At 42.6% G+C, this 26,413-nt stretch overlaps 1 protein-coding gene across 2 annotated transcripts; it reads right to left on the minus strand.

The window, feature by feature from the left end:
• Positions 1-183: 183 nt before the first annotated feature.
• SNX22 (sorting nexin 22) lies at positions 184-26,228 on the minus strand. 2 transcript variants are annotated; one of them, XM_053464766.1, is made up of 8 exons: positions 26,036-26,228; positions 19,849-19,932; positions 10,096-10,125; positions 8,514-8,618; positions 6,839-6,933; positions 6,447-6,479; positions 924-991; positions 184-732 (listed from the first exon to the last, which is right to left on the minus strand). In XM_053464766.1, the coding sequence occupies exons 1-8, from the start codon at positions 26,096-26,098 to the stop codon at positions 614-616; spliced, it is 597 nt and encodes a 198-aa protein (XP_053320741.1). In that variant the 5' UTR covers positions 26,099-26,228; the 3' UTR covers positions 184-613. The 2 variants fall into 2 exon arrangements, with proteins under 2 accessions (XP_053320741.1, XP_053320742.1); XM_053464767.1 differs by lacking the exon at positions 10,096-10,125.
• Positions 26,229-26,413: the final 185 nt, after the last annotated feature.

Consider the following 26,413-nt stretch of genomic DNA (forward strand, 5'->3'; position numbering starts at 1 on the left):
TGCCTGTTTTTCAGTTGCGCAAAGAGAGCCATAAGTTTAATAGAATTGAAATGCAGCGACAGAAGAAAACATTTCATGCATGTGAATTTGCAGCTGTGTCCTCGTAGCTTTGGCTAGCTATTATTAATTAAAACCATGGTCACTGCCCCAAATGGCACCAAAAATACAGATTTCCTGAACATGTAAAGGCAAAAGATTTATTCCAAAACATTGGATTCGTTGATCCAGTTTTTCTTTTACTGAGGAAATAATAGAAGCCCCGCGTGCACTTGTAATATGCTTATATGGACGATTGTTTGCAAAACGGCTGGAGGATTAGGTGACCGATCTCGATTGGTTTTTATTCTTGCTTTGAATAAAATATAAAATAAGCTTGCTGTGAGGTATCTTCTCTCTAGACTTCTAAGTACCCTATTAATTTTGAACACAAGATGACTATCAGGGATCCAGGAAGAAAAACATCTTGTCAGCATGTCAGTTCTGAAAATGACTATTTTCAATAGTTTGTGTATTTCCTGGATAGGAACCCTTCTTAAGAACATGTTGCTTGTGATATGGACCAAATATATTAAACATCAACCCTGGTGAAAGTCCTCCATCTTCATCATCGCTCTTAAGTTACGGAAACCTGGGTCCTGGCAGGGAGCTTGTGCTTGGATCTAGGTGGACTTTTGTGATCCTCCTGGTAAATCCCTCTCAGCACTCCTTCTAAGACCATGTCTCCCAGTATCTCTGATGTGGAAAGCAAATATATAAAAGTGAAATTAGATGTGAACATGGTGAAAGAGGCACATTCTTCTGAAATGTGCCTCAGATTTCATTTTAAGGGACATGTGACATTCATACTTTCATAAAGACCTTCGTTATTTGCATTCAGGTTTACCGAGGACTACCTAGATGGATTGAATGGTGAAAATTCTTACCCGTTTCAGGTGGAAGAACGTAGTGATCTTTAAAAAATCCTACCACAGCTTTGTGTGTCAACTGGGAGCTACAAAAAAAAACACAATGAAAACCATTTTCAGCTGCTTGTGTCGAACACTGAAAGCTAATAGCACAGTAATAAGTAGACTTGTGCATTCGTCTTCGGGCGAACATGGAAACGAACACGAAGAGTGCGTTTTCGTGTTCGTTCCGAAGACACGCCGAAGAGAAGACGGCGGCGGTAAAACGTAGGCGAAGACGAAGACACACACCACGAAGATCTTCGTGATTGTCTTCGTCTTCGTCTACCATTCCCCCCCTTCATCTTACCTTGTCTTGGCGGCATCGCGGCTTCGCGGCTTCGCGGCATCGCGGCAGTTCCCGGAAGTGGAAATCCGCAGGTTCGCCGTCACGGGTTACAGGGCAGTGCGAATGAGCCTATTGGTCGCCTACAGGGACCTCCTCTGGCATCAACCAATTGGTTGATGCCAGAGAAAGACCCTGCAGGTGACCAATAGGCTCACTCGCACGGTCTTTCTAGCCCCTGACAGCGAACCTATGGATTTCCGCTCCCGTTAACCCCTTCGATGCTGCGTTATCTAACACAGCATCGAAGGGGTTAACGGGAGCGGAAATCCATAGGTTAAAGGGCCGTGCAAGCGACCAATAGGCTCACTTGCACGGCCCTTTAACCCTTTAAAATAAAGTTAACCCCTAACTAATTGAACAGGGAGGGAGACCAGTGGCATCGGCAGTGCCGATGTCACTAGTCTCCCTCCCTGTTCAATTAGTTAAATGTCCGTACGAGCGACTTTATTGGTCGCTCGTACGGACATTTAACCCCGCACGGACTAACTAATTGAACAGGGAGGGAGACCAGTGACATCGGTCTCCCTCCCTGTTCAATTAGTTAAAGACCAGTGGCATCGGCAGGGTAAGTTGCAGCTGCAACTCACCCTGCCGATGCCACTGGTCTCCCTCTCTGTACAGAGTTAAATGTCCGTACGAGCGACTTTATTGGTCGCTCGTACGGACATTTAACCCCGCACGGACTAACTAATTGAACAGGGAGGGAGACCAGTGACATCGGTCTCCCTCCCTGTTCAATTAGTTAAAGACCAGTGGCATCGGCAGGGTAAGTTGCAGCTGCAACTTACCCTGCCGATGCCACTGGTCTCCCTCTCTGTACAGAGTTAAATGTCCGTACGAGCGACTTTATTGGTCGCTCGTACGGACATTTAACCCCGCACGGACTAACTAATTGAACAGGGAGGGAGACCAGTGACATCGGTCTCCCTCCCTGTTCAATTAGTTAAAGACCAGTGGCATCGGCAGGGTAAGTTGCAGCTGCAACTCACCCTGCCGATGCCACTGGTCTCCCTCTCTGTACAGAGTTAAATGTCCGTACGAGCGACTTTATTGGTCGCTCGTACGGACATTTAACCCCGCACGGACTAACTAATTGAACAGGGAGGGAGACCAGTGACATCGGTCTCCCTCCCTGTTCAATTAGTTAAAGACCAGTGGCATCGGCAGGGTAAGTTGCAGCTGCAACTTACCCTGCCGATGCCACTGGTCTCCCTCCCTGTACAGAGTTAAATGTCCGTACGAGCGACTTTATTGGTCGCTCGTACGGACATTTAACCCCGCACGGACTAACTAATTGAACAGGGAGGGAGACCAGTGGCATCGGTCTCCCTCCCTGTTCAATTAGTTAAAGACCAGTGGCATCGGCAGGGCAAGTTGCAGCATTGGGGTTTTAAAACCTCAATGCTGCAACTTACCACGCCGATGCCACTGGTCTCCCTCCCTGTTCAGATAGTTAAATGTCCGTACGGGGGACTTTATTGGTCGCTCGTACGGACATTTAATTAATTGAACAGGGAGGGAGCCCAGTGGGATGTGCCGGGTAAATTGTAGCATTGGGGTTTTAAAAGTCTGCACGAGCGACCAACAGAGTCGCTCGTGCAGACTTTTAAAATCCCAATGCTGCAACTTACCCAGCAGATCCCGCTGGTCTCCCTGTTCTATCAGTTAATAAATGATAGAACAGGGAGACCAGCGGGATCTGCCGAACAATTACGGCACCAGGAGTATAACAGTCTGTACGAGCGACCCTATTGGTCGCCAGCAGGGGGCTCGTCTGCCATCAACCAATGGCAGACGAGCCCCCTGCTGACGACCAATAGAGTTGCTCATACGGACATTTAAACTCCTGGCGCCAGAGCGGCTTTAACTCCGTTTTAACCCCTTAACCGGGGAAAACGAAGAAAACCCGAGCACGAAGAATGTCCGCGAATATTCGCCCGAAGAGAAGACAGGACCAGGCGAATATTCGCGGAATACGAAGTTTTTTTTTTTGCCGAAGACGAGCACGAAGACGAACACGAAGAGCCCCCTGGTGCCCAAGTCTAGTAATAAGGATCGCCGTCTTGCACTTCCTAATAATTGAAACAGAGGTGCACACACTGTGTATATGATAAACGTCCCTTGTGCCTCACAACCGGAAGCAAAGTATACAAAACAGAAACGTGAAGATCTCCGCTAAAAACGATCAAACTGTGTAAGAGAGAAAGCAGGCGCTCTAAACTCATCTTGGCTTGTGCAGCATAAAGCAGAACTGATCCTGCTAGACAAGCTGAGATAAGTTTGGAGTGCCGCCTTTCTATCTATCGTATTTTTACTGTTGGACATTATTTGATCATTTTTAGCGGACATCTTCACGTTTCTATTTTGTATACTTTCTAACAGTATGACGTTTACATTATAGAACAGAGGCGTCCAACATGCGGTCCGCGGGCCAAATGCGGCCCGCGGGACCTCGAGGTGCGGCCCGCGTGAGATCGGCAGCCAGGATCGCAAGAGCCCTGCTACTTACTTGTGGGAGGGTCTATTCTCTGCTCCAGTCCTGCCTCCTCTGTGGAGAGAACGAGGGAGGCCACGCCCCCTGCTGAAGTCAGTGATCGGCATTGAGAGAGCTGTAGTGGTAAGGGGATGGGGGAGTGTGTTTGAATGAGTATGCCTGATTGAGGGAATGAATCTGTGAATGAATGGATTTGTGTGTGTGATAGCATGGATGTGTAAGTGCTGGAACCTAGGCATGATGGGACTGTGATTGCTGTTAACAATCCCACTCCTATCATGCCAAGTCAGCCAGTACATGCTGAAACCTGGCTAGCTGCCCCCTTGTGTATTGATGCTGCCAGCAGTATGGGGTCTGCACATCACTTACAGCCACCCTGTACCAGCATGTACTGGCTGACTTGGGATGATAGGAGTGTGATTGCTAACAGCTAACAGCAATCTGCTAACAGCAATCACAGTCCCATCATGCCTAGGTTCCAGCATTTACTGGTTGCCTGGGTATAAAAAGAGCGTGTTTGCTGTTAGCAATCCCACTCCTATCATGCCAAGTCAGCCAGTACATGCTGAAACCTGGCTAGCTGCCCCCTTGTGTATTGATGCTGCCAGCAGTATGGGGTCTGCACTTACAGCCACCCTGTACCAGCATGTACTGGCTGACTTGGGATGATAGGAGTGTGATTGCTAACAGCTAACAGCAATCACAGTCCCATCATGCCTAGGTTCCAGCATTTACTGGTTGCCTGGGTATAAAAAGAGTGTGTTTGCTGTTAGCAATCACACTACTATCATGCCTAGTCAGCCATACATGCTGAAACCTGGCTAGCTGCCCCCTTGTGTATTGATGCTGCCAGCAGTATGGGGTCTGCCCTTACAGCCACCCTGTACCAGCATGTATTGGCTGACTTGGGATGATAGGAGTGTGATTGCTAACAGCAATCTGCTTACAGCAATCACAGTCCCATCATGCCTAGGTTCCAGCATTTACTGGTTGCCTGGGTATAAAAAGAGTGTGTTTGCTGTTAGCAATCACACTCCTATCATGTCAAGTCATATTGTTGATTTTTTTTGTCCAATTGTGGTGTGTTACTTTTAATAAAAGGGTGGTTACACACTAAAATTGGACAAAAAATACCGGTACAATGCCCAGCCAACCAGTACATGCTGGAATCTGGGTATGCCTGAGATTGCTGTTAATCATAATATATAATTTTTTGTACAATTTTGGTGTGTAACTTACTTTTATTAAAAGTGTGTGGGGGGTCATTTTCAGTTTCGGCTAAGTGAACCCTGAATTTTCAGTTTTGGTCCAGAATTTTAATTTTAGTGCATCGCTAAAATAAATAGAACTATTTTATTTTTACTTATACAGAATCCTGCATTTGTAGTCACAAAACTTTCTAGGCCCAGAAATCAGTGAGAGGAAAAGTAAAGGTTTTGTGTCATTTAATTTATTTTAACCTGCATATTTTATTAAAGGCCATATTTTCTCACAGTGAAAAATGAGTGCGGCCCGCGCACGTATACAATTCTGATGAAGTGGCCCACTGCAGAAAAAACTTGGACGCCCCTGTTATAGAATGTATGTGTGTGAACAGTGGGGTGCAATAACACATGAAACCACTAGGGGGAGGTGTAATCTTACATATATATACATGCATACATACCGGGAACAATTTACCATACATGCATTGATATGAAGAACAATTTATCACCACCAAAAAAACATATAGAATATGTATGTTATTGGTGGTGATAAATTACGAGTAGCGCTTCATTTTGATTTTGAAATGACAATGCGCTGCTCACATTAATGCATTTTTAAGTTCAGTACCATGTGCTAAATTTGGTCTATGTAAGAAGCCACATAACTCACTGTCAATATGCGGTGGAACTCATTCACATTAAGAAGTATTGTTTTTGTTGCAATTTACAGTAAATACACAGCCTTCATAAATCTTTTCAAACAGATTATTTTCCTATAAACTGCCCAGTCCAATGTTAAGGTTTGGTTACTTCATCTAAACTGCTCACTGCTGAACCAAACAAGTCCTTGTTGAAGTCGACAGAATATCTGTTACCAAAATTACCCTTGACATAGTTTGGCCAGTGGTCAGTTCCACAGAATTTGCCCCTTCCCCCATCCCCCAGCTGTTTGCAGTGCTGGAGATGTGTCCAGTCAGCTGCAACACTGGCTTGACGAACACTGCGCATGCATGACACATGTTCCTATTGATTTCAATGGGAGCACTTTTCTGCAGCCGGCTCATGGAGGAGGAGGGAAGCTGCTGCAGCTTCTAGGTCAGTTATTTCTTTCTTTTCCTCCAGTTTTGAAGAATACACACAGAGTACTTTAATTTGCATTCTGCTGCATGGGGGGAGGGGTGTCAGTGGCATTAGCCTGTCCCCTTAAAAGTCCTTATTTTAGTTATTAAGCTCCAGGCATATAAACTCTGAAAAGGTAAAGGCATAGTTACTAATAGGCAACCTTAAAGCAGCTACCTTTATATTATACAAGGGAAAAAACTTAATATATAACTTAATAGCCACACAGTCTGGCCAGACCAAGGACAAAGACATAATAACTGCTAATTTAGCAAAGCTAAATTGAACTGAAGCGATAGCTGAACACATCACACGACCTGGTGAAGCCCTCATACCTGTGTTCATCCTGTAGGATGTCTGTTAGCGACCTGGGGAAATAAAAAAACATATATAGCCTGTTTTGTAAAATATGTGTCCTAACTTCAAACTACTGGAGCGTATAACATGTCTCTATACATAAATGTCCAGCGATGACCTCTGAGATAACCCCAAGTCCTGCAGCACGAGCTACAGTTGTAAGATAAAATCATTATTTGTCCTCTGCCCATATCGCCCATCCATCCATACATCTCTACTACAAAAGAACACATTCAAACTCTCTGCCTCACAAGCACTGCATTCAGTTCCACGATACCGTGTGCTGGAATACTCAACCATTTGAAAGGCCTTCACAGTCTTTTAGTCTATATACCACCTCTAACCGGATGGATGGTTTACAAATACTTACTCTAAGCTGCAGTTCTTTTTGCTTTGATGGAAATGTTTGAGTTTCAAAAAATCCAGCAGCTCCTTGGGAACATCTTGATTGTGCCATAATACTCCCTGTTAATAATGATGAATGAGTTGTTTCATATGTCAACAACATTGTATATCTGTATTTTCTGGAGATGCATTACCGAAGAGTTGCAGTTAAGTGCAACTACCCTTGTGTCTTGTAAGTGCAAACTGGTGCATCTGGCGGTGGGGATTCTTATGGGTATCGCACCTGTTGGCATGTATTGCTGCATACAGGGGTGCTGAGTATACTGTCGGTCATGTACCAAGCATTAACACCTCGAGCATTTGGGAGGCAGATATAAACAGAAATTTAGGCAGAAACTGGTGGCAAAATGCGTGTATTTTTTAACAGTGTTTGTCTTTCTGTCTTAATGGTCAGCAGCAGGAGGTGCACATTGTTATAAACAAGCAGATATCTATCTCATCCACACAAAAGAAAGAAATGGAGCTGCGAGCCTTCAAATCAGCTACTTCTGGACCGTTTTGATATATATCAAATTAATTAGGGATATAAATAGAATAATATTAATATTTTAGAGCTTCTTGATCCAAGGAGAAATCCGATTGCTTCTTGGAGTCAAGAAGGAATTTTTTCCCCTGATGGCAGAATTCGAAGTAGCTTAATTAGGGTTTTTTTGCCTTCTTTTGGATCAAGAATAGAAAGGTTAGGTAGAAGGGTTGACCTTGATGGACTTAGGTCTTTTTTCAACCTTATGAACTATGTAACTATGTAAATTGGACATGCCAGCCATCATATGCACTTTAATGTATATGATGGCTGAGTGATCCCTTTAAATTTTCATGGTATCTCCCTTGCAAATGTATTCTGCAGAATTCCTCTATATAAATGTACAATCCCCTCCAACCCTGCAACTATTTGGCTACCAGGAAATGTGTTTGGCTAAACACATCTCCTGCCATGTGATACACTTACAGCCAGTCACCTTGAACCCTGGCTCCAAGCATGCGCGGAAATGCTTCCCTGCTACTGATTGTCCACAGAGGAGGCATTGTGCTGCAGCTGCTCCTAAAACTGAGTCATTTATTTTTTCAGCTTCAATGTGTTTTACCTTAAAATGTATTCCTTGCTGAGGATACTGCCTGTCTATTTAAGTTATTCCATAGCTTAGATGTGAAAGATTATTTTGCCTCACATGCATACCAATCTGCAAACATGCGTTAATATATATGTATCTGTTATTTTGTTTTATCCCTTTCAAGGGGCATTGCAGTTTTTTTAATGGGTCTGGATAATTAAATGAGGTGTAAATGTCAGAGCTTAATCATAGACAATTTGACTATTAAATGTAAAACATGTTATGTATTATTATTATTTTATCTCTGTGGCATCTTGTCATCAATAAAGCTGCCTACATTATACTTTTTTCAGGGTCTCCGATAAAGTGAGAGGTGGCATTATCCGTATACAATGCTATAGTGGTGAGTATTGCTGTACAATTTAATAGTGGGGTACCAGTGCAAAACTAAGTGTTTGCCCCATCCTCTCATTTTTTAGACCAGGGTTTGCGGAGCCTTCCATCTGTCACCTTGACGACTGAAGGTGGTATGCGCCATCATCATGCATAGTCCATGTTCTTCAATTACAAGTCACCAAATCCACCCACCTGTATGTATGCTTCCAAACCCTGCCGGCGTTGCTCTTGGACTTTGGACATCCAGTTTGGGACTCGTTTGGGTGGGAAGTCTGGAACCTTGCATGTCTTCTTCAGCTGTTCAGACATAAAAATATAACAGGTTGTAGACATGCCTGGAAACCTGTATTTACAAAAGACACCCCAGCCATCAAACGCATATTGGTAACTGAGATATCCCATTAAAAGTCCATGGTGTCTCCCCTCTAAATGCATAGAGGATGTTGAGGAACCTCCCACATGCATTTGGTCCATTATCCCACCCCTTGCTAGTTGCCATGCCAGAGAGTTCAGCTAAACACATCGCCCGACACATAATATAATTGTTGCCAGTCTTCTCCGGAGCTGACTTGGCAAATGGAATGGTGATGGGGGTTAACAAGACCCCCCCTTGTGCAGGGGCAGAAAGCACCCCAATCAGTGACAAGAATTGTTAGACCACAGAGGTGGCATTCTGCTGCGGTTCAGATCTGCAGCTTTTCTTTAAGGTTATTTTTTTAAAGAATCCATATCAAAAGTGCTCACAAAGTATTTAACATGCACTCTTCTTTGGAGAGACTGCGAGGGACATTGAACTGTCCCTTTAAGCTGACCCTTCATCAGTAGCCAATGTAGTAGCTCACTAAATATGATGACCAATAATGCTGATACATGGAATCCCTAACTTCTCAGTATTCAAAGTCCACTGTACTAAAGTAGGTGGACATTAGGTATATCATATTAGTTAGCACCAACCTCCGAAATAAGTAGAGACTGTAACGCTTAGGTTAGGGAAGAGACTGCAGGAAAGCGAGCCATGACCTGAAGGCCTCCAATGATGGGATGGGTGGCATGACCAGGTTAGATTTGGGGCGAACATAGGGTGAGCCAATGGAATCAACTAATTTGTGACCCCCCCCACCTGCTGGTGTAGTGCTGTGGCTTGTGGAAAAATCTGGCACCATGATTGTGTCCCTTGAGTGGAGCTAAATTGGATTTTATGTTATTGGTAACCCAAGAATTAATGTTTGGAACTACCTGTCCGGTTGGTCACCAAGGGGGTGTGGCCAGCATGTGGGGTTACAGGGCAAGATGCCCAAAGTTAAACAAAAATACAGGTTTTCTGTTAATAAAGCACTGTGGCCTACATATTCCATAATAAATCACAGTCTATTGTCTTTATTTCCGGAAGGCGTTAAAAAAGAAGACAGGGAGCTGGAGCACAGAAGGAATGGATGTAAATCCGCCCGATATGCTTTATAACAGGGAAACGAGAGCAGGGTCGAGTGGAAGTGATTTCTAGCGTTAAAACCAAAGCAGGGAAATGAAAGGACTTTGAAGCTTCCTGTAAATTTAACCCAGTGTGGGAAGGGGTATCCTTAATACACAGCAAAGTTCTTGTTTTTTCCACATATAGGCCAGGAACAAAGAATTTGTTTCTGTTACGTTGTCTGTAGAAACAAGACAAGTTTCTTACAAATAACCGGCGTTTGTATTAAAGTATCACATCTTCGATGGTCTAGTTCTGCAATTTGACATCTGATAGCACTTTCAGTTCTGTGAACTAAACGCATACCATTAATATGACGGATGTCCTCTTCCTAGGCTAACGAAATGATGCAACGTTAAACGTGGACTGAAGTAGAAGAATGAGATCTTTGCGTTAAGCATTATTTTCCAGACTCTATTCAACAACAGTTACAGCGGGTGTCATAACTGTGACTTTAATCTCATTCAATACACAGATAAACAGTTTGTGTCTGCATATTAGGACAGATCTTAATATCCAAAAGAAGTTATAGGGTTACAAGCTTTCTAATATGGGTGGTGCAGTGCTTTCACACTGTGTGCATGGGTGTGAGGCGTTGTAGGAGCTGCTATCACGGATGGTCCAGCAGTGGAACGGGGAGATCTGTGGTTATCTTGTCACTGCTTCCTCACTGGGGGCCGAGGACACCAAGGAACAAATCAGACAACATGGGAAAACACATACAAAGAAATACATGTGGACAGACACACATATAGGACTTATATTCGTCTATCTGTTTGCTTCTATATAGCACACAGATATACTTGACACTGTACTCAAGAAAATGGAGGAATAATAAGAAGTGCAAATCATTGTATATCGCTATTATGTGTAGACACCGCACAAACGTATAAATTAAATTGTGATAAAACTTTTTTTTCTAAACATTTCTTATATACTCATTTGTATAAAATGCTATTTATGTATCTGATGTGTTGGGAGGATTGATGTTATACAGTTTTATACAGTTATACAGTGTGTATATATATATATATATATATATATATATATATATATATATTAAAAGGGGGGGCAGTAGGTATGTATACATTTGGGTAGGAGGTCACTTCTACAACCATAGCTTGAAACTTAAGGTGGCAGAACATAACAGTCTAAAGGTTGGCATTGTCATCCATTGTTGTGTCGTTTTGTATTGATTGTATTGAGGATCAACGGCAGACCAATGGCTGCCCAACACACCAGTCCCATTTCATGTAAGAAACGTGCGTCTCAGAGCCTTTTGTGTGGTCACAGTCCAGCCTGAAGCACTCTGCAGATAACCGGCAGCAGGAGTGGCACATCTGAACCAAAGCCAGGGAGCGGTTTAATGTTCTAGGGAAGGGATTTTTATTTCTATATGATGTCAGGATTCCAGGTACTGACTGTAACCAGACAAAGCAGCACAAGGAATACGATCAGGAAACACTTTTAAAGATCAACATAAAGCTGCAAAACAGAGCTATCTGTATCTTACACGCTCTGCATTATACATTTAGGGAAAATGAAAGAATGTCTGTAAATGAGTGCAATGACTGTACTTTAACAACAAATCAGAGGTCGCTATGCTCTGAAAATGATTAAGGAACCAATACTGGGTCATGCCAGCGCTCTCGCTCTACCGTCACAATACTGAGCACTGTACAATAGCATTGCTGTAAGAAATATTCCTGGGGTAAATAAATACGAATAACGATCCAATCTCTCTCGTCTGGAACGTGTTTTAGGCACTACTATATTATGTTTAACTTGTTTAACCAGGGCAAAAATTCACACCCTCCACTGTAAGCACAAAATGGGTCACGAGTATATATATATATGCATCATGGGAAAACTGTTGAAGAACACTGACCTAGAGAACACGGATACTTGTACTTCAACATAATGCCTCCAACCACATATAGCCATAATCGGCTTGCTGAGTAATCAGAAAATTCTGATGACTGCCTTTATCGCCTGTCGCTTTGTAGTCGGTGAATAGACAAATAACACACACTGGGTGTGAATCAGTGTCTGTAAAGCGCTTCTCAGTCATGTGACAATCCCTGACAGGGACAGGAGGATTGCAAAAACAGCCTAGCTTTACAGCAATAATACCCTTTTTTTTTTTTTTCCAAAACTGTTTATTCAAGCACAGCGTATACATTAGTAAAACATTTGAGTTCAACATGGAGTAAATGTATCGACAGTCCAGAATGGAAAGATCTGATAACAGTAAAGTTAAAATCACGTCTACTTGGTGTCGCATTGGAGTTACAGAGTATGCGGGGTCAACCCAGCCACAGCATCATATCATGATATACAAAGAATGTGCAGTGAATTCAAACTGCAGCGTAACTCAATGTAGAGATAAGACTATACACTTGTGCTTTTTTTTTTGTTTTTGAGAAAATAACAAAAATTAACAAAGACAAGAAACGAAATGAAAAATAACAGTAAACGAATGAGACCGAGACCAGGAGAAGTATATGCAAGTACCACGCTTCGTCCGACCAAGGGGCCAAGCAACAAAAGCCATTGTATCGCATGTAGATTATGATTCACAACATAGCGATGGAAGACAAGACATATACACCATTAGTTAGGTAGAGGTTAATGCCCGCGAACAAAACCATACAGTATGCTGAAAGACCATAGTAACTTGACGTTGCAGTTTTGATGGCAGGGTGAGTATGTACGGTTCCCACATCTCATAAAATTTCTCACCATGTCCCTCCTTATCGCGTAGGACCATAGTCCATTCCAGAAACATGGCCTTAGTGACCTTATTCTTCCAATAAGATAAAGAAGGAGCTAACGGCTTTAGCCAGTGATCCAAAATAGATTTAACTGCTATCAGTATTAAGTAATCTAGCAAGGCTATCCTGTACCTCCCCCTGATCTCTAATGAATCATAGATGCCCAGCAGAATATCAAAAGACATAGTAATGGGATCACCACCCAGTATGGTGCCTATGACACGGCCCATAGACCTCCAAAAGGCGAGAAGGTTGGGACAGGTAAGTAAGCAGTGATCCATATCAGCCGATATCATGGCACACTTACAACAGTGGCATGGTGTATGGGGGGTAAATGTGGATAGATGTCTTGGAGATATGTAAGCTCTATGCAGCAACTTGAGTGTGGTGTCATGGAACCAAGAGGCTTGTAGGTTCTTCAGTCTACGAGTATAAGCTTGTAATAGATCACGTGTAGTGAGAGAGCTAGTATGGAGGATAGTAGACCATCTGGTGATGCCAGATGTGGAATCGGAATAATTCAGGGGATGGAAAATCGCCCTGTATAGAGTGGATATGGAGACTTTGCCTGAGTATGAGGGATTAAGAAGCAAATCCAATATATGGTTCCTTTGGGTGGGATGTATACGGCGTACGGTTTGTTGTAGATAATGTTTAGCTTGCATATACGGCCATATATGGGAAGGAGGTAAGGAGTACTTTTCCTTGAGGAAAGGAAATGTATGACAATCCCCGGAAGATGGGTTGAAAATATCTGCTAATAAGTTTATACCCTTGGCCCTCCAACTCTGAAATCTGGTGTCTGGACTTAGCCCTTGAAATTTACAGTTGCCAGTGAGAGGCAAAAAGAGCGAGTAGGCAGAGTTGCCATAGAGCGACCTACGGGCACTACGCCAGGCTTGTATAGTAGCCATTATAAGGGGATTAGAGCGACAGGAGACTGGGATGTCTCTTGTAGGAGCGTGTAAGAGATAATTTAAGCTCCACTCTAAGCAAAAGTTTTGGTCGCGTCTCCAATCAGTGTAGTGGTCAGTGTGAGAGATCCAGTCCTTCGCAAACCGGAGAAGACAAGCAATGTTGTATAATTTGATATTGGGAAGGTTTAGTCCACCATTGGACTTTTGTTGTGTCAGTTTCTGAAAGCTAATTCTGGGCCTCTTTCCTCTCCATATAAAGCGAGAGAATGCGTTGTGTATTTTCCTGATATCGCGTGGGGATATTATTAGTGGTAGCATGCTGAGGCAATAGAGGAATCTGGGAAAAATGACCATCTTGATGAGATTTACCCTTCCAACGAGATTAAGTGGAAGAGTGGTCCAAGCTTTTAAATCCGACAAAGATTTAGTAATGATGGGGAGCAGATTTAAGTCAAATAAACTGGATAAGTCTGTAGAAAAAACAATTCCCAAGTATTTAATGGAAGTTCGGGCCCAACGGAAAGGCCAGGATTGCAGATCGTCGGGAGGTCTAGGTCCCGACAACCACAAGGCCTCCGATTTATCTAAATTTATCTTGAGCCCAGAAATTAGTTCAAATTGCGTCAGGTAAGACAGCAGGATAGGGATAGTAGTATAAGGATTCCCGACGAAAAGCAACATATCATCCGCAAATGCGGTCACCCTCATCTCTCGATCTCCCACCTGAATGCCTTGATAAGATGGTGACTGCAATAAAAGGCGGAGAAAAGGGTCTAGAGCCAGGTTAAAGAGGAGCGGAGATAGGGGGCAGCCCTGCCTGGTGCCTTTACCTAGAGTGAAAAGAGGGGAGTTCAAATTATTAGTTGTAATAAAAGCTTTGGGGGTGGAGTAAATGGCCTTGATGTATGCAATGAAGGGTGAACCAAAGTTTTGAAGTTGAAGGAGGGAAAAAAGATATTGCCAATTTATATTGTCGAATGCTTTTTCAGCATCCAAATTTAGTAGTAGGTGAGGGACATGTGGAGTCGATTGTGCTTTAAGAATGGCAGCTATTATGTGTCTGGCGCTTGTGACTGAGTGTCTGTTCTTTATAAATCCCTTCTGAACCGGAGAGATAATAGCGGGGAGGAAAGATGCGAGTCTGTCTGCCAGTATTTTATTCAAAACCTTGAAGTCTGAGTTTAGCAATGAGATTGGCCTATAGGAAGCCGGAGAGTAGGGGTCCCTCCCCTCCTTGTGTAAGACAATTATACGAGCGATATTGGAGTGAGGGGAAACCTCAGATGTAGTAAAAGAAGTGTTGAAAGCTAAGGTGAGTGAAGGGGTTATTTGTTCTTTCAGGATTTTATAAAATTCTGCTGGGAGACCGTCGGGACCAGGAGCCTTGCCTAGCTTGAGACCTCCTACAGCCCTATCAACTTCTGCTTGTTCTATGTCCCTATTTAGGTGGTCTTGTTGGGATTGTGCAAGAGAGGGTAGGTCTATTTGTTGCAAAAAGGAGTCTATTGAGTTTGCAGAAACAGTCTTGGAGGTGTATAGTGACTGGTAATAATCTGCAAAGGTGCAATTAATATCCCAAGAGGAAGTACTTAAGGAGCCATCCCCGAGTCTAATGGCCGGTATGGTAGATCGTGTTGTGGCCGATTTCACTAATTTTGATAGGAGAGTTCCCGACTTATTCGCATGATGGAATAAATCTGCTTCTCTATATCTAATATTTAAAAGCGAAGCATTGTGTAATAAAGTGTCATAGGCTAATTTCGCTTGTGTATAGGCAGTCGTAGAAAGAGGAGAAGGGTCTACAATGAGTCTCCTCTTCGCCTTTGATAAATTAGCACTTAATTTATTGAGATTGGTTACGGTTTCTCGTTTTTTGTTTGTAACATAGGAAATTATATGGCCCCTGAGGGTAGCTTTAGCTGCATCCCAGAAAAGAATCGGAGTGTGTTTATGTTCAGCATTGTTGTCCTCATATTCTGCCCAAGCCAGTTTTAGGCTGGAGCAGAAGTCCTGGGATTTGTATAGTAAAGGGTTCATCCTCCAATTGAAGGAGGAGGGTATGGGGGGGCGGAATGTGAAAGATAACGTAATTGGAGCGTGGTCCGAAATAAGAATATCCAGTATCTGGGCCTTGTGGATGAATTGGGAGAGGGATGCTGCACATAGAATATAATCTATCCTTGTGAAAGAATTGTGTGGGTGTGAGTAGAAAGTAAAGTCTCTTTCAATGGGGTTCAGAATACGCCAGGAATCAATAAGCTGAAGTTGTTTACAAAGGCGAGAAATTGGATTATTTCGAGTTCCCGTTCTAGGATAGGTTCTTTTACTATGATCTAACTGAGGATCAGCCCATGTGTTAAAATCTCCCCCAAGTATCAAGTTGTCACTATGTAGAGGGAGAAGGGTGGCGTTGAGAGAGTTAAAAAAAGTGGCTTGCGAGTGATTGGGCGCATAAACATTACAAATTATCAACTGTTTGCCATGAACAGTGCAAAAAACCATCACATATCGACCACCCGGGTCCGCTATGATTTTTGATATGGATAAATCTAAACAGCGATGAAAAAGAATAGACACACCCCTACCCCCATCTGCTCTTGATGCACCCACTACCTTACCCACCCACCCTCGTCTAAGTTTATCATGTTCGCTTGATTCTGAACAAGTTTCTTGCAGTAAGGCGATATGAGCCCCTAGCGTACTCAAATGTTTAAGGACCTTAGTTCTCTTTACTGGGTTGGATATGCCCTGTACATTCCAAGAAACAATTTTTAAATCTTGGGAAATTACGTTAGACCGTGAAGATGGGTGCATTGTACTATGGGATAACAGATCTGAGTCGTGATAAGTGACATTTAAGCCAAAAGACATGTAAGAACCATCGTCTCTCCCAGCGAGGAGACAATGGTATGGTACTTGCGATCACAGTTGGCAGACGTGCAGGCGAAAGTCTCTCGTATATCAAGGACGAAGCAGGACAAGGCATATATCTGACTGAGGAAGACGGACGGAACGGTAAGGAAGACAGCGTACAGCAGCGGTTCCAAGGTCTCAGACTAACAGAAGGTAACCTAAAAATTAACCAGATAAACCATAAAAACAGTAAAGACATTGGGGAAGCTAGAGAATTTAAGCGTGGAGCTGGCATACTATGTGCGCTCCAAATGGGCTTTTCAAGGACTGATGTTGGTAGATAGGAAATCGTCTGGAGTATGAAGGGAGAGTCTAGGTGTTTCGGTAGTCCAGAACAACGACGAAGCTGAGCGTCAGTGACTATGAATCTGCGACCATGGTCTGTAGGAAAGTCTTGGCATCCTCTGGAGATGTAAACCAATGGGCATGGTCTTTGTAGACAATCTTGAGTTTAGCGGGATATAATAAAGCAAATTTTATCTGCCTGGAGTGTAACTGGGAACAGATAGACGAAAAAGCTTTACGTTTAGATGTCACAGCAGCTGAAAAATCTTGGAAGAGAAGGAGCTTCTGGTTTTTGTACAGAAGGGCAGGAGTGGTTCTGTACCCCGCCATTATTTCTTGCTTGTCTCGGTAATTGAGGACTTTGAATATCACTGGTCTTGGTCTTTCCAGCTCCGTTCGGGTAGGACGTCCAATTCTGTGTGCTCTTTCAATAGCTATTTGGAAGGCAGGTCTACTCGGGAATAGAAGAGCAGGCAACGTGTGAGATAGGAAGTCATATAGCTCCTTGCCAATCACAGATTCCGGGAGACCTATAAGGCGTAGATTATTGCAGCGGCTCCGATTTTCTAAGTCGTCTACCTTGTCCTCCAATTGTCGAATAGTATTTTGGAGGTCTCCAACGTCAGATTGGAGTTGCATCGAAGTGGATTCTTGGGTAGAGATTCTTCCTTCCGCGTCATCCAATCTGTCTATGGTTTGTTTCAGGTCTTGTCTGACAGCTTCCAAGGTGATTTGGAGTCTGTCGAATTTGCCTTCCAGTAGTGGCGATAATTTTTCTACCACTCGTTGAGCAATGGTATCCCCCCCATCGCTAGCTGTGTCAAATAGAGATTGATCTTGCGGGCCCTCTTGGCTTGTGTCCGTAGGCATGGTCCTGGATTTTTTGGAGGCTTTTTCTCTGTGTTGTTTAGCAGACATTGTCGCTGAATTATCTAGAAATTTATCCATCCGCGTGCGGTGGTAAATGCAGAGGATATGAGTGAATTCTGGACGCAGGTGTAAGTAGAAGAATAAAAGTGTGAGTCAGTGAAAGTAGTACTCAGTCATACATTACATACTCCTTTATAAGTGAGATCCTCAAGCCCATGGGGGTGGCATTAACCCATGATGTGTTGAAAGGCTGTTTGGTAACAACAGAACATGCCTCCTGGCAGCAGAGTATCAGGGGTTAAACACACACAAAAAAAAAAGGAAATGATGATGTAAATGGGAACTGAAACAATAATGTACTTCAGACAGGTGCATAGAAATAGCTTGTGATATGCAAGTGAGTTGGGTGCCTGAGAATAAAACCAAACAGTTCCTGGTTGAAATCTCTTCACTCCATGGTGGTCTAGGCAGGTCATATACGTGCAGCAGGGGATGTATAGAGTAAAATTATATACTGAGCGAGTGCAGGGTATTTTTTAGTAGAATACAGCATGTGTGGTGTAGCAGACTTGGATATAGGCCGCGTTAGGCCCAAAATACTGCATCTAGCTCGTGGCAAATGCAATCCCTCTCTCTAGACACAAGAGTTTCCCCTGCTCAAATAGGAGGAACGGCACCAGGTATAATTATATGTTTTACCGGTGTCACGGCGTCCACGGATGTTCATCTATGGTAAGAAGGCTCCGGACAAAGTAATTCTGGGCCTGACTCCTCCAGCCACTCACAGAGAGTTGACGGACCCCCGGCCGGCATCTGTCTCCATCCGCGGTGCAACGCGGTCGGTAAGTCCAAAAGAGGCAGCGTCTGATGAAGCCCGGACGTTCTCCTTTCCTCCCAAGTCCTTCTTTAAGACGGCGGAGCTAGATGTCCGCGTATAAGTGGATGATTGTCTGGGAAGGTGCAGAGCCAGAACGGCGTGCGTGTGTTCTCTATGGCTGCCGACCGGAAGTCCAATACCCTTTTTTATTATCCTGCTTAAAACACATCTACCGGCGGAGATGTTTTTCAGTAAAGAAAAACGAAGTGAAATTTTATTTAGAAAATATTGTGCTGTCTTTTTTTTTTTTTTTAAATTAGTTCGTGGGTTTTTTTTCCTAATCTAATGTTTTCAGGTAGCTAAGTATTAGCCATATGTATGTGTTGTAGCTGCTTATTCCATTCTACTAGACAAACACCTTGACTTCTAACTATACTGCCTGTGGTAAACAATATAATGACTGATTGTCATTCCTGGGAACTCTATGGGTTTTAAATAACGTGCAACAAAGTGTAAAGAAGATATAAAGAAGAAAATATAGCAAAGAAAATGATATATATATATAGAAAAAAATATTTCTCTGGGTTTCGCCCGGAAAGTGCTGCTTCTCCAGGTCATGGCACTAAAGCCCAGGTTGTGGGAGAGAGGTTTTTAGGCACAACCGCTCCCAATCCAACCCCCCATCCCCACACAATTTAAGGGGTTAGCTGCTTTTTCCCCCAGGACACTTCTACATTTCACATGTTGCTGGCAGTACGTGGGATGTATAAATTCACAGAACAAAATCAATTATTCTGTGATACAGCACCGTGGGAAATGTAGAAGTGTCCTGGGGGGAAAGGCCATTGAGGTCACCGTGCCTTCCATGTTGTTAAGTCATATTTGTAGAAAATATGGCCTTCAAGCAGACAAATGTTGAATGGAAAGTATGATGGAAAAATACCGGTATTTTGCAATTTGCACATAACATACAGCTCTCTATACAGTAATGTATGTTATCACGGACAAAAAAAAAACTTATTTTCTTTTGTTCCAATAAACTCCCTTTATCTGCAAACCTGGAAGCTCCCATTGTGAACATATGAAATGTATGTGTCTTGGAAAAATGGCTGATTAATGGGTGATCAACGCGATGGACAACTGTTGATGGACCGAGGCCTGGGCTCTAGAACATCTGACGGTGGCTCTGGTTAAAATACCTAAAATTAGTCTTCACGTTCATAACCAGCTTGCCTATCTGAAAGCAAATGGTCCATTCTTTTTTCACTCTTGACAAACTAGGTGTTGGGCTCATCCAGCTTTACCAGAAAGACTTTGCTCAAACAATATCAAACTTCTGCTCTAGAATCAGAAATCTCAATGCCTCTCAGCTTTTATGGTACAAATGAATTATTCTAAAGAAATGTTATGACCAAACGGTTCATAAACATGAATCATACAGAATATGTACATATAAAAGACACAAATAGTAGTTAGAAATTACCAGTTTATGGAGTGCATGGAATTCACTGTAGCGACGGTCCAGGGTGTGTCTCCGGCCATTGAACAAAACGTCTACTTTGAAGACCTGTCAGATAGAATTAGCAGAAACTGATTTCACTCATTTCAGCGGTGGTTACAGATTTTAATATATAGCACTACTCAGCCTTGTTAAACTATCAGTGTTAGCTTTCATCTGACAGATGCTAAAGATCTTACAATAGCAGTTTTAGAACCTAATGACACAACTAAAGAAGCAGGGATAAAAATTAGTTCTTGATCTACACACACACATTTCAGTTTGATTTATTTTAAATGTTTACTTTTGAACTCATTTTGTGTCTACAGAAGCCATTATTCTACTACTAGCCGTGAGTGCAGCCTACCGATTTGGTTCAAGAAGACAAGCCTCCCCAAAAGCTGTAATCTAAAGGTGTGATACCTTGCAAAGTTCAGCATTTATCACTTCCCTATTTCACGGATCTCATGCCGTATGTCAGGTACAGCTATCGTTTTTCAGCCTTTCTGGTGGCCCTTTGTGAAATAAAGTAACTAGTCAGTGCGACACATGCAGAAGGGCTTTACGCCTATAAGCTGGATCCTTCCATGTCTATACCGAAGCTTGGCAGTAAGATCACTGTCCATTCACACAAGTACTATAAAGAAGTACTTAAATCATAGAACCCATCCCTTCACTGAAATGACCTGGTGTAGAGAAATCCTGCTTCTCAGTCAAGAAACCCTTAGAGGACACGGGTGGTATTCCAGTTTAAAGTCAAGACCCACATCATTCAGTCTTCCCTGATCACCGCCTCCCTGTTTTATCATATGATGCCCTATTAACAGGATATCAAAAGTTAACAAGAAAACCATGAAAACACATCCTTTTTTCTAGTATATCTAGAGCAAAATAGTGCTATCTGGAGGATAAAAGATTGACGGTTTCCTAACGTGGCCACAGCCAACATTGTACCAACTACCATTTACTAAGCCCTTAATTTAAGTGCTAAACATGCCTTAATTTTAATAGTTTTACGGTAGCCTTTATATATATATATATTGACAATAATCAAGTGTGGAAACCATAAAGGCAAATTATCTGCTGGATTCTTCTGTACTTTTACCACAGGCAGAGTATTTCCCATAATGTTTGCAGAATTGTGGTACGTCTCTATTTGTCACATTACTCAGTTGGAGAAGTTATTTTTGTGAAAATAGTGTAAAGGCAGAGGTAGAAATTTAAGAAAAAGATAAAATGTAAAAATTCTGTCCATTTACAAAGATCAATGTTAAGATCTACATTTATGAATTCAGGAGACATATATATATTATATATACACACGCATACATATATACCGTATTTCCCCATGTATAATAAGACGCACCTTTTTTAGAAAAATTTGAGGTCTAAAAACCGGGTGTGTCTTATAGAGTGGTGGTATTTTTTTTTTTACCGGAAATAATCATCTGCAGGGGACCTGCTGCTTACCTCTGTGTTGCTCAGCAGCGTCTCTTGATCTATCGCGGTGACACAGGAACCCAGTGGACATCACATCACATGACTCTGCTCCATTGATATTCGAGCAACACAGAGGGAAACATCGGCCCCCACGGAAGTCTGCGAGCGGCACCAGAAGATCTGCAGTTCAGGTAAGGGTGAGGGAGTAAATGAATGAATATATGTGTGTGTGATAGCATGGATCCGTGTGTATGGGGCACAGGGAGAGGGCACAAGGAGGCTAAAAGTGATGTGCATGTACTGGCTGCCTGAGCATGATTGGAGTGTGACTGCTAACAATTGCTAGCAGCTAACATCAATCACAATCATATCATGCCCAGGCAGCCAGTACAATAACTTTATGTAATAAATTGTTTTTTCACATTTCGGGCCCCACAATTAAGGTGCGTCTTATACATGGGGAAATACGGTAAAACAATGTGAACAAGGCCATATCCTTTATGACATGGGCGAGGTCTAGACCAAGTTGATTAATTCCACACAATTTACTCTAAAGGCACGTTTCTCCATGTTATTGGATATGGTTTATAATATCAAAAGCATTTTACATATCTGAGAGCTTTTCACTGAATTGTCTATACAGAGACAACAATACAAATACAAAATACTGATACTAACCATAGAACATTCAGAAGATGTCGCCCTTCTAATAGTAAGCCAACAGGTATAGCCTGTTTCTTTGATGTCACATTGCAGGTCCTATATCCAGAGCATTCACACAAACACACACACACCGGTGACTTAGCGTGATCATGAGATCATGCAACAGGCATACTTTGTCCCCAAGGACAAAATGTCCTAATGACATTAATGCACCATTTAATGTAATGGAGCTACAATTCTTACATTAGGACCAATGAACTCAATACTAGCTTAACATTCAGCCTCCGCATTAAGTAGTAAAAAAGCAAGAATTTACTTTCAGAATCTGGTGCCTTTCTCTCTGAAAAGTCTGACACTTACCCTACAGGATTAGGTTGCTGCCAAAAACCTTGAAGCCACACCTTGTGCCAGCAACTATTTTCTAAGAACCCCGTTTAAGCTGGTGTTAGATAATAATTTGGAGGTTACAAACAAAAAGCCTTCAGTGTACAATTTGTAATAAACCATGCCACATAAAAAGCTGGAGGTTTTTTCCCTATAGCACAGCCTATTTTGCATACCCAAACGCAACCATGCGCGTTTATATAGCGCCATATGGAAGATGATGCAGCGCTCCGCACCTTTGGCTCTTTAAGGCAGGAATTCAGCATCTGTGTGATAGCAGGCATTGCATTCCCATCTGCTCAGATCACAATGTGAGAATTGGGAAGTGACTCGTGAAGAAACATTCCACCGATGCCAAAGGAGATTCTACACTAGCATGAGTGCCAGCTGGATCTAATAGCACAAGAATGCAGCAGATACAGCTGTGCGTGTGTGTGATATTTGAGAAAAGTGACAGGTGGCTTCAAACAATCTAGTACATGTAAGTGGCAGATCAGCTGTAACTTACACTGCCGTCTGGAGGTATGATGAGGGACTAATTCGATTCAGAGGCCAAGTACATTAAAAGGTCAGCTGTGCCCTTATGCCTGCTGTGTAGAGAGGTATGTCAGAAAGGGAATGGGTGAGCAGTTGGCCCCATAGAGTACTAGAGATGGTCACATAATCCTTTTTTTTCTGACCCAAGTTATCGAGGAGACTAGGCTAGCCCTGGTCCTGGCTTAAATTAATATTCACTTGGTTCCTTCTGGTGAATGAGAGAGATTTGTCTGACCAACTCAACTGTTATTAACCGTGCACCTAATATAAACCCAGCAGAATCTGCCCCTGTATTTATACTGCCCAGGGATAGGGATGGAATAGCAGGAGCTAACCATATCATGCCACAAAATGTAAAATGAACATCACATTAAACTAGAACTTAAAACATTACCCAAATATCTGGCATTAACGTGCTAGAGCCGTCTCATGATGGCCAGTCCAGCATTAATCATTATCTAATTTTCTACCACACTTTTCACTTCTCTCATTAACAGCGGTAAGTTTGTGTTACACATTACTATGTCCAAAATACATCTCCATGGTCTTGATTTTAATCTATGGGAAGATGTACTATTCAATTACTTGCAATAGATTTATCCCCTACATTGAATCCAGCACACGTGAAAGAAAGACCCAAGTACACTCCAGAGTCTGCCGGCTTCATCAACTGTGAGGCAGGTAAAAAAGGAAATAGATATTGTTCCCAGAAACAAGATGTAGAGTCCCCTTCTGCGACCTCGCTGGTCACTTCTTCCCTATGTCTACAATTCCAGTGTTACTACAATCACCAAATGTCAAATAGAAACTAATTAAGAGGATCTTTCACTTGACTGCAAGAGAACTCAAAATGGCACTAAATTGTGCAAAAAAAAAAAACACGCACTGCAAGCTGCGAAGCTTTCGAGACGTCTCCATGCTGGTCCATAAAACGTATCGCCTGCATCTAAGGACCCCATGCGTATCCGAAAGAAGACGGCGCTGTCCTGGCATATTCCGGGGTTCACAGGTTAATGGCTTTGTGGCTGCAGTGAAAGATTAATATGACACAGCAAAAACTGGACCTACATCCTTTACTAGGGCAGTTCATTATTGACTTTTTCATGGCGTCTCGTGTACTGTAGGATCATTTAGTCCATTGTTATTACTGGTCAAGGTCTATACTGTGTAAAAGTTACATTGATCTAGAACTCCATGAAAAAGACTTGCTTGGTTTATAAAAGAGCTATTCTCATGCCTGTCATCCGAGACACATGACTTTTCCAGTTCTACAAGTCACTTTAAATTCATATGTCTTGGCAACGTATAAAGAACACAATTATCTAATTCGTTATTATTCTGCCATCTCTTGTTTTATCTCTTGTTATCTCAAATTATAACAGGCATTACATTTGCTGGTGCCAACTTTGCAAAGGATCAAACAGACCTGAATTGTGGATTTGGACCACCATCAGGTTATGACAATACAACAGATGATAGATTTGAATAATTATAACTTCAGGGTTCATTTAGGGCCAGTGTGAGTCTTGATGATTAACCCCTGTAGTGTTAAAAAAAAAAATTCCCAGGAAAACATCTTGCAATACCAGATATACTACAATCCTGGTGTCCAGCGATCTTTTCTGCTTTAAAAGCCAATGTTGATCCATACTGGCTGCAGAGTCACCAGTTACGGAGTCATCCCCGGCTCAGGGTCACTGCGCAGAAAAGTAGGATGTTAACAAAAAATCTCTTAATTATTGAAATAATTCTCTATATATTATCTTGCATATGTAGCCAAAACAAATGAATGTGGGGGGAATGAAAGCTAATAAAACGTACATTTATATTATCACATAAAAGGATCACCAACACACTGTCCACAAACCTACAGGTGCTGGGCTGGCGGCTAAGTGTATATGTAACTGTGGTTGCCAACGATGTAGCCCTAATCACATAATATCAATTGGCACGTTGGTTTTGTGGAGAGTGTTTTAGGAAATTAGTAAAAGACAATCTTCAATCCTGCTGTTTATCCAGAAGAAGGCAAATAATAAACAAACATGCTGAAGCGACTCACAGGAGTGAAAACTCCTTCCTGGCTCTCAAACAGCGATGGAACTTTCTATGCAGCTTTAGGTCCTCGCGTGTCAATGGACGACTCCTTCTGCTTTGTACAGTCTATTATTATTATTTATTGTTTTATATAGCGCCATCAAATTCTGTAGTGCTGTACAACGGGTAGACAGGACATAACAAGTAGTATGTAACATAACAATCTGACTTACAGAGAGAACAGGTGAGGAGGGTTTAGTAAAAGCAAATGCAACTTTTCTAGCCCTTTGTTTTCTTCCATAACATTGTTTTCAAGAGCATACATTAAGAATCAAAGTGTATATTCAAGGCAGGGTATTATAACTGACTTATACAGAGGCAACGTTGTATTTTCCTCCTTTCCATGACAATATCTTACTGGCCCTTGCTCTTTATTTTCCCCCAAAATGCGTAACTTTGCATTTGTTGACATTAGATCTCATCAGCCACTCGGCTGGCCAGTCCCCAGATTTGGGCAAATTCCCTGGCGGAGAAAAAATATTCAGACTATATTCCCGTAACTCATTTTGTGTCATCTGCATACTGCGGATCATTGACAAACACGTTAAATAGATGTGGACCTTCGACAGGACCCCGAGGGGCTGTACTTTCCGCTTTTGTCCAGCTGAAAATGGTCCTCCTGCCATCATATTCACACCGAGTGTCCCTTTTAACTTAACACAGTTTAGCAGATATAGCAAATAAAAACATGTATTTTATTTTATCTCCTTGTACCTGCACCATCCTTTGAGTGTAAGCTCCAAGGGACAGGAACCCATTCAACCAGCAACCGTGTTTTAAAATGATTTGATTGGTCCTTAGCACTGTTAATATGAATGGGGTATTGCAGTAGGGGTAAATAGAATGGATTGTGCGTTTAGAAAAGGGAAGGCACATATATTCGAGGTTACGTGAATTCTACCACTTTCAGCAAAACGATGGGGCCATAACTACATGTTACTTATCAATAGGTATGAAATTATGTGTCCCATATACGTGCATTCCGTTTGGCTTGTACAACGCTGCGCGCACCGTTGGCGCTATATCATAATAAATAAACGTGGAAATAACTTACAGTGCGGGTCTTGTCTGACTTGCAAATCTGATGCCCCACGGAGGGGATGTACACCTCGATCATGGTGTCTGCAGTTCCCTCTACTCCAGACACAGCCCGGCCATCCAGTGAGTGATGTGTGTGGGAGATCCCGGCCCCATCCAACCCCCCAGATCAGGTTAACAGGAGACTGAAGCGCCCCGGGCTACAACATCTGATCCCCCACCCCCCTCTCTCTCCCTCCAGGGTCCTCTTCAGCTGTTTGAAACTTAGTAACCTTACACTCCTCTTTGAGAGCCCTCCCCAGGGGCCGGATCCATGCACTTTCCCCGCTCCCTCCCCACTCCATTCATGTGCACTGTGCGTGAAGCAGGTCCTCCCCGATATACTCGTACATAC

The sequence above is a fragment of the Spea bombifrons genome, chromosome 4 (assembly GCF_027358695.1).
Source record: "Spea bombifrons isolate aSpeBom1 chromosome 4, aSpeBom1.2.pri, whole genome shotgun sequence".
NCBI lineage: Eukaryota > Metazoa > Chordata > Amphibia > Anura > Pelobatidae > Spea > Spea bombifrons.